This window comes from Macrobrachium nipponense, chromosome 7 (assembly GCF_015104395.2).
Source record: "Macrobrachium nipponense isolate FS-2020 chromosome 7, ASM1510439v2, whole genome shotgun sequence".
In the NCBI taxonomy this organism is placed as follows: Eukaryota; Metazoa; Arthropoda; class Malacostraca; order Decapoda; family Palaemonidae; genus Macrobrachium; species Macrobrachium nipponense.
The window spans coordinates 89,275,372-89,287,818 of record NC_061109.1 but is presented as its reverse complement, the minus strand read 5'-3'; the positions used below and the strand labels follow the sequence as shown (position 1 = coordinate 89,287,818).

The window sequence follows — 12,447 nt, the reverse complement described above, 5'->3', positions numbered from 1 at the left end:
ATCTTGAGACGGCCAAAAGGGAGCGATGAGTGTTAGTCTCGTCCCTCTTGATGCCGCAAACTTTCTTAACACCACTCCTAACATTTTGAAGGGGGGAAAGGCGTAGGCATCTAGGCCTGACCAGTCCAGCAGCATGGCGTCCACCGCTATCGCTCTTGGGTCTTCCACTAAGGAGCAAAAGTTCTCTATCCTTCTGGATAGGTAGGTGGCGAATAGGTCTATATGTGGACTGCCCCACAGGGACCACAGAGCTTGACACCTGAATGTGAAGGGTCCATTCTGTGGGGAGAACTTGGTTTAACCTGCTTAGCCTGTCTGCTCTGATGTTCTTCTCTCCTTTCACGAATCTTGTGAGAAGAGTCACTTTCTTTTCTTTTGCCCAATACAACAGCTCTTTTGTTATATGGAACAGAGAAAGAGAGTGAGTTCCCCCTTGTTTCTTGATATAGGCCAACGCTGTGGTGTTGTCCGAGTTGACCTGTACCACTTGACCTAACACCTCTGTCTCGAAGGCTTTTAGAGCTAGAAGAACGGCATAAAGTTCTTTGGAGTTTATATGCCAGTCTAGCTGATCCTTCCTCCATTGGCCTGATATTTCTTTTGTCCCTAGAGTCGCTCCCCATCCCTTCTCTGAAGCGTCTGAGAACAAGATTAGGTTTGGGTTCCGAACTTCTAGAGACAAGCCCTCGTTCTTTTCTAAGGGAAAAATCCACCACTTCAGATGATTCTTTACTTCCAGAGGAATACTGAAAGTGTCCGAAAGTTGCCCGTTCTTCCAACTCCAAATTCTTCTTAGGAAGAATTGAAGAGGGCGAAGGTGGAGTCTTCCTAGCGAAATGAACTGTTCTAGTGAGGAAAGGGTTCCCAGAAGACTTAACCACTCCCTCACCGAACTCCGTTCTTTCTCTAGGAAGCTCGAGATTTTTTGTAATCCCCGAGCAATCCTTTCCTGGGACGGAAAAGCCCGAAAACCCCGAGAATCCATCCGAATCCCCAAATAGACTAAGTTCTGACTGGGGATCATCTGCGATTTCTCGAGGTTCACGAGTAATCCTAACGTCTTTGCTAGGTTCAAAGTAGACTGTAGGTCCTCCAAACACCGTTTCTCCGACTGGCCCGGATTAGCCAATCGTCGAGATACATTGAGATGTTTATCCCTTCTAAATGAAGCCATTTGGCCACGTTCCGCATCAGATACGTGAATACCTGAGGGGCGGTCGATAGGCCGAAGCACAAGGCCCTGAATTGGAAGATTTGTCCTTGAACAACAAATCTTAGATATTTTCTTGACGATGGGTGAATCGGAACATGAAAGTAAGCATCCTGAAGGTCCAGGGATACCATCCAATCTCCCTGATGTAGGGAAGACAGAACTGAAGCTGAAGTCTCCATGGAGAACTTCTTTTTCTCCACGTACCTGTTCAGGACGCTTACATCTAGACGGGTCTCCATCCCCCGAAGCCTTTGGAACCAAGAAAAGGCGGTTGTAAAACCCCGGGGAGAAAGGATCTTGCACTAGCTCTATTGCATTCTTGTCCCTCATCGACACCACCGTCTGAAGGAGAGTCTCGTTCAGTCCAGGGTCCTTGTAACTCGTCGACAAATCCTTTGAAGATGTTGCCAAAGGAGGTCTGTCTACGAAGGGAATGATGTACCCCTTCTGTAGGACAGACAGAGTCCAGGGATCTGCTTCTCTTACGGACCAGGCATCCAGAAAGTATTGAAGTCTGGCCCCTACCTGTGCTTGGAGGACATGGCTGCTATTTGCTCTTTTTAAAAGAGCGGAAGGAAGACCTCCCTCGCTTGTCGAAGGGTCTTCTCTCCGAAGTTGATCGAGTTGAAGGGGGCTCCACGAAAGGGGACCACTGGAGTCCGAGCCACCTTCTTCTGAGTCTTAACTGCAGGTCTACTTTTCTTTGTAGATTGTACAAGAAGGTCCTGCGTAGCCTTTTCCGACAAGGATCTCGCAACATCCTTCACTAAAGATGAAGGAAACAGATGTTCTGACAGAGGTGCGAATAATAGAGCGGACCTCTGAGAAGGAGAAACTCCTTTCGTCAGAAAGGAACTGTAAAGAGATCTTTTCTTTAACATTCCAGATCCAAAAAGAGCCGCCAACTCACCAGAACCATCTTGCACAGCCTTATCCATGCAAGATAGGACACTGTGCAAAGTTTCTGGATCTAGAAAATCTGGCTCACTCGTCTTCTTAGCCAGCACCCCAAGAGACCAATCCAGGAAGTTGAACACCTCTAAGACGTGAAAAATTCCCTTAAGGTGCTGATCTAATTCCGACATACTCCAGGATGCCTTTGCTGAATTGAGAGACTATCTTCTCACAGACTCTACAAGACTCGAGAAATCTGAATCTGCCGACAAAGGGAGCATCAATCCCATCGCCTCTTCTGTCTTATACCAAATGCCTCTTTTCCCCGTCAGTTTGGAGGGAGGAGAGCAATAAACCGTTCTCAAAGTTTCCTTTTTAGATAAAAGCCACGAATCTAGAGACTGGAGGGCTTTCTTCATTGAGATCGCCGGTTTCATCTTTAAGAAAGCCGAGGATTTCGGGGTTTTTGTGCTCGAAAACAGAGATCTCGGCGAAGGAGGAGCTGCAGGACTAAGAGAATCCGCAAACTCCTCTAGAAGTAACGAGGCTAAAACTTTATAATTGGAAAGTCCCTCGTTAGTTGAAACTTCTTCCTCAGAAATCTCTTCCAGTTCCAGGTTAGAAGGAGATCGCTCTTTCCTGACCGATTCTCTATCAGGAGAAGCCGCTCCCGTGGTAGGCGTCCTGCTTCTGGCTGGCGTCAACCGCTTTGGAGCGTCCTCGCGCTTGCCTGACGACTCTCTCCTGAGAGGCGTCCTGCTTCTTGTTGACGTCTCGCGCCTCGAAGCGTCCTGGCGCTTGCCTCGCGCCTCGCTCCTGGGAGGCGTCATGCTGCTGGCTGGCGTCAACCGCTTTGGAGCGTCCTGACGCTTGCCTGGCGACTCTCTCCTGAGAGGCGTCCTGCTTTTTGTTGACGTCTCGCGCCTCGTATCGTCCTGGCGCTTGCCTGGCGCCTCGCTCCTGGGAGGCGTCCTGCTTCTGGTTGGCGTGACGCGCCTATCTTGACGCTCGCGCCTGGCTGACGTTTCACGTCTAGCAAACTCGACGCTCTTGTCTGGCGTCTCGTGCCTGCGTTTGACAGGAGAACGGATCCTGCTCGGCCTATGCAAGGCTGATGAATCCGATTCCAAATCAGAGGAAGACAAAATACTATGGCGAGTCTGAACCCTCGATAGCCTAGACTTCTTAATAGGCAGGAAATCGTCTTTCCTTCTGGGAGGGTCTTTATACAGAACTCCCACAAGAGAAGTGATGGAATCCTGCATAGTGCGAAGGATTCTTTTAGTCTCTTCATTATTGTCTACCCTCGGTTGTTTAATTACTGGATGGTCCTCCTCTTGAAAACGCTCAGGACTAGAAGTAATCCTGGGTTCATCCAAACGTCTTTTAAGGGGGCGAGAAAGATCCGCCGATCTCCAACCTCTTTTAGGTGAGGAATTCTCCGAGGAGGAGAAACACTCACGCAGAACGCTTTTTCTGTAGCGTTCTCTGGCATTCTGTGGCGATACAGAAAATGCCGAAGGGACGTCTGACTGTTGGGGATCCTCCACAACCTCCTTACGGCTTTCGACATTCCTTCTCCTCTGGGCTTGGGAGCTTGAAAGAGGTCTAGGCCTGGGAGCGTTGTGAAGACAATCAGACGCCCCCTCCACTGCACTGGGGACACTTATATCACTATCCACAGCAACTAATAATCACACTGCTTACCTTCATAGGCCGCCATTTTGGTTTCCATTTTCCGAAGGGCGGCTTTAAGATTCGCAATCTCAGATGCCGAATCTGTGTGTTCTAATAAAGGAGCAGGTACATTAGATGGGGCAGTAAAAGGAGAAGAGGGTATAATATTACTGATAACCCCGCTAGAACTAGATAAAGGTTTGGAAGAAGACCTCCTCACCCTGTTTCTTTCTAACTTCTTCACGTATGAGGTTAGAGATTTCCATTCTTCCGCACTCAAATCCTTGCATTCATTACAAGTATTACCAAAAGAACATTCATACATCCTGCATTTCTTGCAAATAGTATGAGGATCAATCGATGCCTTCGGCATCCTAACTTTACAACCCACATTCACACACATTCTCACCACATATCCAGAATCAGACATCATGTTGAACAATCCAAATCAAATTCCAAAAACGGTCCACAATCGCGTATGCCAGTACAATCAATGCAAATACGTCACCGAGAAGTCCAAACGAAGATCAATTGCGATGCAAAATACGAATCCAGCCGGAGATACCCACAACGATGTTGCCAGTATGGCCGACAGAAAAAATATGATAGAACATGGGGATGGTTCCTAGTCCTGCCACCCAGCGGCAGGTAAGTAGATCACCTGACCTACAGGTAGCGTGTGCGCGAAATTCGAATTTCTGTCGGACGACGGAGTCAAATAGCTAAGTATATATCTGACAGGTAAGTTAAATGTATAAAACTAATTGATTATAATAATAATAATAATAATAATAATAATAATAATAATAATAATAATAATGATGATAAACAGACCATCTTTGAGGCAAGCTTCATTGGAAAGAATGGAGCTCTGTTTGCCACTGAGCTTATATATTGCCTTCTCAACTTGGTGTATAAGATTCTTCATTTCAGCAGTAAATTATAAAGCAGGTGTCTGAAGTTCATTTATATCGGAAAAAGCTGGGAAAATAAATGAACTTCGGACAGCCACTCCAAAATTACCTGCTGAAATGAAGAAACTTCTACGCTAAGTTGAGATGGTATAATGCATATACCTTCAACAGAACAGTATACAGAGTGCCATTCTTGTCAAACAACAAACCTTTCTCATTAGCTTAACATAAAGACCTACCGTTCTAAAAAATATTCTCCGAAGGATTTTGGAAAAGAAGCGATGCTCTGTGAGTCTTCTTCAATGTTGTCTCTGGCCAGGCGAAATTCATCCACAACTTCCCCGCTAACGACCTCTCCACTGGGACGTACAAACATGGTCTCTCCTATACCTATGGTTGATGAGAGGTCAATATTTACATCCTGATCTTGCAACTAGGACCATATAAAAAAACAAGAACCTGAACGAAAAACTATTTCTAAATGTGTAACACGAATGAACTTAAATGATGAACTTTCACTAGATTATGTTACTACCTTCATGTGAAGGTTACTTAAAAAATAATTAAGGAGTTATAGTACTTTATACTTATCACATACTGTAGTTGATTTCTTTGAATAATTCGAAATCCACAATATTCACCAACTTTACAGAGTAATTGTGAATTAGTATTCTAATGTGGGCAAGGCTTGACAAAAAAGTTCTGTACACAATTCTTTAAAACATTAAAAGATCTATAAGTAATCAAAACATAGAGTACTTTAAGAATTACTGCTAGTGGCATGGTGAATGGTGAACAGTTCAGCAGTGATCCCTTATAGCATGAGAAATAAGATGCCTGGAAAAGTGTTATTTTCTTTTTTATCAATGCATAGCTCCCAACACCAGTGGGAATTATGCTCAAATAAAGATGAACAAAGTGAGAATAATTCTTTTCTCCTTTTCAGTAAACACAGCAGATTGCTAAGGAAACCTAAGTATGGCAACTTTTGTTATTAAAAATGGCAACAATGTTAGCTAAGTATAATGGACTGCTCATCTACATTTGTCATCATGCACCATCTCTCACTTTAGGATGGTGTATACTACAGATACTCCTCTACTTCAGAACTTTCAACTTATGAACTTTCAGAGAAACGAACAATTGTGATTGTAAATTAAAACAGTACTTTACTATATTATTATCATAATTTGCCTAATGTACCTAATGTATTTAGGTTTCATATATAATTTGAATTAATATGATACTCGATATGGAATACAGTATACTAGTTTTATGCTGTACTAGTATGAAAAACATGAATGGTACTGTATGTAATGGCTCTGAGTATATCAAGTTGGGCTTAAAAACAAACAAAGATACAAACAGTCATTTGGAATGTAACTAGTTCATAAGTAGAGGAGCGTCTGTAATGTCATTAGGGTCTGGTCTTGCCACCTTGACTTTCTCTTTAATTTGCCCTCAGTTTTGATGGTACAGCAGGTTAGAATCAACATTCTTGACCCTCTTGACTTTTTTTTTTGCACGGTTGGGTTTTTTTTTTTTTTTTTGTATGGTGCTTTTTACGTTGCCATGGAGGAAACCAGTGGTTATTCAGCAATGGGACCAACGGCTTTACGTGACTTCCGAACCACGTCGAGAGTGAACTTCTATCACCAGAAATACACATCTCTCACTCCTCAATGGAATGGCTGAGAATTGAACCCGAGACCACTGAGGTGGGACGCTAATACCATACCAACCACGCCGCTGAGGCGCTCTCTTAACTCTTGATATTCTAAAATTTCACCATTGAACTATCACTCTTACCCTTGGACTGATAAGCTTATCTGCTCTACTCTTTGTACTTTTTTTTTACATTCATTTGTCAACTTTTATTGAAACTTTCAAGAAGATGTGAAGTTTTCTTTTATATTTATATTTTTGCAACTTTCTTTGTTCAGAGTACTACTACCATTCTTTCTTTCTTTAAATCCTCAGCTGAAAATCCTTATGGACAAAATCTAAGGACTTTATCATACACTTACAAGGGCTCCAAAGTGAAACCAGACTGTAGAGACAAGTTGTAGGAAAAGGTGATAAATAGATAAGTATGAGGGAATACGAAAAAAACCTGGTACCCTTAAACTCAGGAGATGTCAGCAGAAAGCAGGAATGAATTTGCACTTTACTTCAACATTTGGGGATCAGAAGATTCAACAACTGCACTAGGCAAAATATTCCACATTTTAACTTTAGCTGCAATAAAACCCCTAGAAAACTGTTCTTTGGCCATCAATCTTCACTTACTTTTGTGGTACAATCCTCTCCAAAACTCACATTCTCCACCAACTTTCCTTAAACTTTACCCCATTCTTAAACTCTTTCCATGGTTTTAATTAAATTTCCACTATGCAAATGAAAAATGTAAATATCAAGTGCTTCTCCTCATTTCATCTTCCAAGGACTTATTTCCCCTGTTAACAATCTCATAGAATGTTAACAGGAAGACAGTGGATTACAGTACTATATTTAGTAAAAGATATCTTCAAAAAATCGCTTATATACAGCTATACCCCTGGAGACGAACATAAATGCTTTGCCAAACTTGTACTAACATATTACCTGTGCATATAAGTATATGTGTGATTTGAGGGGACGGGTATATATATACTATTATATTTCAAAGGTGAGACCAGTGTAGGATAAGACCATTACATACTCAAGGCACAACTGTGATTGATAACCGTATACACAATTAGATTTTGTGCTTCAGCCAATATTACAGATAAAATTATTTGGATAAACTACAGATTTTCAATGTTAATTAGCATGCAGACTCATACAAAGTGATTATCAGGTCCTAAATAAGACAGTTTACCTAAAGCACCAAGTCTTGCATGAATGAAGAAAGACAGCAGAGGTTGAATTTCCATGCCAAGCAAATATTTTCATGAATAAAACTGCTGGATGCAAGCCCCATGGAGTTGAATAAGGTGTTAATCTTTAGTCTTGTCAAACATACAAGTAAATACTGTGTCAAAAATATCTAATATGTACAATGATTAATTTGCAGATAAAAGCCTAACACTTTTGTAAATGCCATTATGCCTGGTTCAGTTGTTCAAAAGTCGTTCTTTTAAGTTTGAACTTTTGTCAATAATAAAATTATGATGACTATCCCTCGTTACTCCAAACATATTAGTGGGAGCAATATTTGCCCTTGTTATTTGAATACATAGGGTAAGCACCTCTGCTAATGGCAATCATAAGGTTACGACACAAAGTCCACCAGCAATACCTAGACAAACTCTCTTACATATCCCTCTTACCTTTAGATCTTATGAATCTATCAGGTAATACTGAGTGAGGATACATGACCACACCTAAGAACATACTCTGTAAGCAGACTTTTCTGCTCCAAGAAGGAGATGACAGTTAGATTACCGAAGAGTTATGTTCATGTAAATAGAGCAATAGACAATAACAGAACATAAACACAATTGTTTATTCAGGACCAACAACCAAATAAAACGCTAGATAGTTATGTATATAAAAGCAAAAACAAACACACAAATAGCCATAATTCTTCAATACACTATCAAAAATTTATTAAACTCTAGGACAGGTAGAGGGTAGGACTGTAATTGTCAGCAGATATATACACAAAGTTAAGTTTCTCTTTGTTTGTAATAAATACCAACCAAGCTTTCTGTCAACTCCTTTTATAACCAGGCATAATGGCATGGTTTGCGGCTTGCCTGAAAGAGTGTTCCCTAAGCCTCTACAATATACGTGAAAATATCCTAAAATGAGAACAAATTACAATTTAAACCTCTAAATAGGTACCATCAAGTTTTGCAACTATCCTTCCCTCCGATTCACTCATCATGGCTAGCATTTTATCTCTTATAAGTTTCTTCCGGGCAGGTCCTTTGCCCTTTTCAATTCCACCTGTAAAGTATGTGAAAACTCCAGCACTTAGGTAATATATTCAAATTCGAATATGTTCCAGTGTTAGAAGTGATGGGGATTCAAGTCTGTGCAAAGATTAAAATGAAAAGATTCATTTTTATAAGCAATACAGTTTATGACTCTCCTAAAAATCTCAGGTATTCACAAAACAAATTTGATAATGTCATAAAAACAGTGCTTTTGAAACATCTCTGTCAGTTTCAGAGAGGAACATAAAAAACATTGATCATATTGGAATTTTTAGTGTACTCGAGGGGGAAGGGGTATATATATCCTCTCAAAGAATGGCCTTCTTACCTTTTACTTGAAAGGTCCAGCAAACCTCAATTCACAGTATATTTACCTGTTTGAGTAAGAGACATGGCATCTTCTGTTAACCCATTTTCAGATGCCCATTCAAACACCACGTTCCCTTCTTCCCCATGGATCCAATGGGCCCCAAATTCAAGATGGTAATCACCTGAAAAAATACATATACTATATACTATTGAAATACCCAATACAATAATTTATATAGGAATACTAGTAAGACAAAAATGACTCAAGGTTACAGAAAATATTCCTCTAATAGCATCTAACAATAAAAAAACCATTTCTTGGGGTTTCACACTAGATATCTACAAGATAAGGTTAATAACAAGTCTACACATGTTAGGATGTTTCACCATTATCTCCTCATTACTTCCCCTAACACAGTTGTTCATGAATTCTCATTCTAAGTATTCCGAGTTAAATACCGAAATGTTTTGGAATTGCTGCAAGACAGCACTAAAACTGATAGTGATTCAGTAGTTGAGCAACAATCCAAATTTGTTACGCGACTGATGTATGATACAACAGCATTTACCAAATGTTTGACTACTTCTGCACAACACTATACTGTACAGAGTTTTTGGTACCAAGAAATTAAAATTTTTATTGTCTAGCTACTGTTATGAAACAATGTATCCTCGTGTGGGCTATGTACAGAATACTATTACACCATTTTCCTAAACAATTTACGCAAAAAAGGTGGAATGGATTTTAAATGGGAAATTTTCATCAAACTGCTAAATATGTACACTTACCATGTGGGACAGTGTGAACCCTGCCACCAATGCGACCCTGTGCTTCCAACACAACTATGTCCTTAATCCCAGCCTCAACCAACTTTTGGGCGGCCCCTAGTCCTGCAACACCTGCACCAATGATGCAAACTCGCACCTGACGCATAATACTATCCATCTCTTATTAATTTTCCGTAGCGTACACTGTCTGAAGAATTTACTACTGCAAACTGGTGTCACTGAAAAATAATGAAATAGAATATTGCTTGAAAGTACTTAAAATTTGCAGTATACAATTTTAATTACATTACTGCTATTTCTTATAGTAATACTGATCCTTGTCTCAATTGCTGTTATAAAAGATTTTAAAGGAAATTAAGATACGACAAATGGGAGAATCGGCAAGTATGCACTGTACACATTTAGTGCTAATACATAAAAATCTGGTTGCTGTCTAATCTTAGTATAATACTTCTTTAAAGTTTTTCCATTGCCATGTTCTTTGAGTAAATAATAGCCACACACTCTTCATTCTGAACTAACCTCATTTGCAGGTTAGACTGCACTTTGGTAGATCTTTAAATTAACCCCTGGAACCACCCCTGTCCCCATTAATTCATGAACCCCTACTCTACATACTATGCCATCTCTTTAAGCAATTTGTATTTTACTCAGCAATACAAATCAAATCCTTGGTTAGAATACAGGAGACAGCAGCACAAATGTCTCTGAAATATAATTTTCCAACTAAACAATTTAGAAAATGGTGTGTATAATGCAGTACAGGCGAGATAATTTGAGAAAATGACTGGTAAAATTAGAAATTAACTATTGCTTGTCTACATTTTTAATTTCAACCTCAACGGCCTGGTACTAAACAAGGCATCCTGTGGAGCTTCTGCAATGGGTAATTCTATGCAATACCTCCGCACGGAATGCAAGGAATAGACCAGCGAATATGAAAGCCATTAGGGAGTGGGATGTCAAATGTATTTCGCTACGTTTAGTACTAGCCCCTGGGGGTTAATTACAGTTGACCCCAGAAAAATAACGGCAAATTCTTAATAAACAACCCAAATACTACAGGAAACTGTAATTCCCAAAGAAATACCCGACGCAGTGTTATTGCCTAGATCTACCCTGCAATGTTTAGCGCTAGCCACTAGAGTTGCAAAAACTTCGACCAAAAGATAGCATATTTCTTAATAAGGAGGTCATCTTGGTGAGTTTCTCAAATGATATCAAATGTACTGCATCATATACACCATTTTCTACTCTGTTTAGCTGGAAAACTATACTAAAAATGATACCTCTGCGTAGCAATTTTCTTTACATTTATGTCTACTGTAAAAATGTTAAAGTAATTTGCACTTTAATAACGAATTCAATTCAATAATGAATTCAATTTTAACCCTTTTATATCATAATTGCACTTCAATCAACTGACATATAAAAGGACATGCAAAATATGGCACCCTTGATTAGGTTAGGTTAGAAAAGTTATTAGGGGAAGTAGGCCTAGCAACCTTCGACCCACTGTAGGCACTAATTTGCAATGGGCCTCAGTTTATCCTCATTTCATAATTTAAATTTAGTCTCTATTATGGAAAATAAAAATGATATTGTCATGATACAATAAAGTTTGTTCATACTTACCTGACAGATATATATATAGCTGTATTCTCGACGACCGACAGAATTTCGAAACTCCCGGCAAACGCAGTGGTCGGCTAGGTGGTTAGTACCCATTCCCGCCGCTGGGAGGCGGATACCGGGAACCATTCCCATTTTCTATTCAGATTTTCTTTACCACTGTCCCCTGAGGGGAGGTGGGTGGGTACTTGATTATATATATCTGTCAGGTAAGTATGAACAAACTTTATTGTATCATGACAATATCATTTTGTTCATGACACTTACCTGCCAGATATATATATAGCTGAATCCCACCATTGGAGGTGGGAAGGGACAGAATAGAAGGATTTTGGAAACATTTCACATGCAGATGATTGACATCTTGGTTCCCTACCTGTTAGCATAGCTGACTTCGTGATTACTGTCACCCAAGCCTGCTTCTGCTTAACTAGAATTTCCTGTATAGCTGGATAGTTCTAGATGATCTGTCAACGGGAGCGTGACCACAATGTGACTAGACCATATTGACCATACTGAAGACAACGAAGCATAATAAATACCACCTAACCTAGCCTCACTAAAGTTAGTCCCATAACTTTCAGGCTAATTAAAGGGAAGACCGCCTCAAGCGGCCAACCCTACGACCGTAAAAAACAAACCCATAATTAAAATCATACACATCCATTTTCTAAAGGATGGGGTTCGTATTGCTTCTCGTCCCCAATACTGTATCCGCGGAAATGTATGGTCCAAGCGAGTAGCAATTCTCATATGTCGCCTTCACATCTCTGAGGTAGTGTGAAGCGAACACAGAGTTGCTTCGCCAAAATGTGGCACCCAGGATATCACTGAGTGCCATATTTTTCTGAAAAGCCACCGAAGTAGCTACCGCTCTAACCTCGTGAGCATTAACTTTTAGCAGTTTAAGATCACCATCCGTGCAGGACGAATGAGCTTCCCTGATGGTGTTTCTCAAGAAGAACGCCAGTGCGTTCTTAGACATTGGTAATTCCGGCCTCTTGACCGAACACCACAGGTTGTCTGACGGGCCTCTACATTGTTTGGTCTTTTCCAGATAAAATTTGAGAGCTCTGACAGGGCACAAAACTCTCTC

At 40.5% G+C, this 12,447-nt stretch overlaps 1 protein-coding gene across 7 annotated transcripts in view; it reads right to left on the bottom strand.

Annotated features, from left to right (window-relative positions):
* Nucleotides 1–12,447, bottom strand: part of LOC135217152 (peroxisomal N(1)-acetyl-spermine/spermidine oxidase-like) — a 128,753-nt gene that overhangs the window by 59,032 nt on the left and 57,274 nt on the right. For 6 of the 7 annotated variants that reach the window (XM_064252868.1, XM_064252867.1, XM_064252864.1 and 3 more), the window contains exons 2-5: nt 9,720–9,937; nt 8,996–9,112; nt 8,527–8,631; nt 4,938–5,088 (exon numbers count right to left, since the gene is read on the bottom strand). In XM_064252868.1, coding sequence (XP_064108938.1) covers nt 4,938–5,088; nt 8,527–8,631; nt 8,996–9,112; nt 9,720–9,876 — 530 coding nt within the window. In that variant the 5' untranslated portion in view covers nt 9,877–9,937. The remainder of the gene's footprint in view (nt 1–4,937; nt 5,089–8,526; nt 8,632–8,995; nt 9,113–9,719; nt 9,938–12,447) is intronic. The other variant, XM_064252870.1, reaches the window with a different exon arrangement.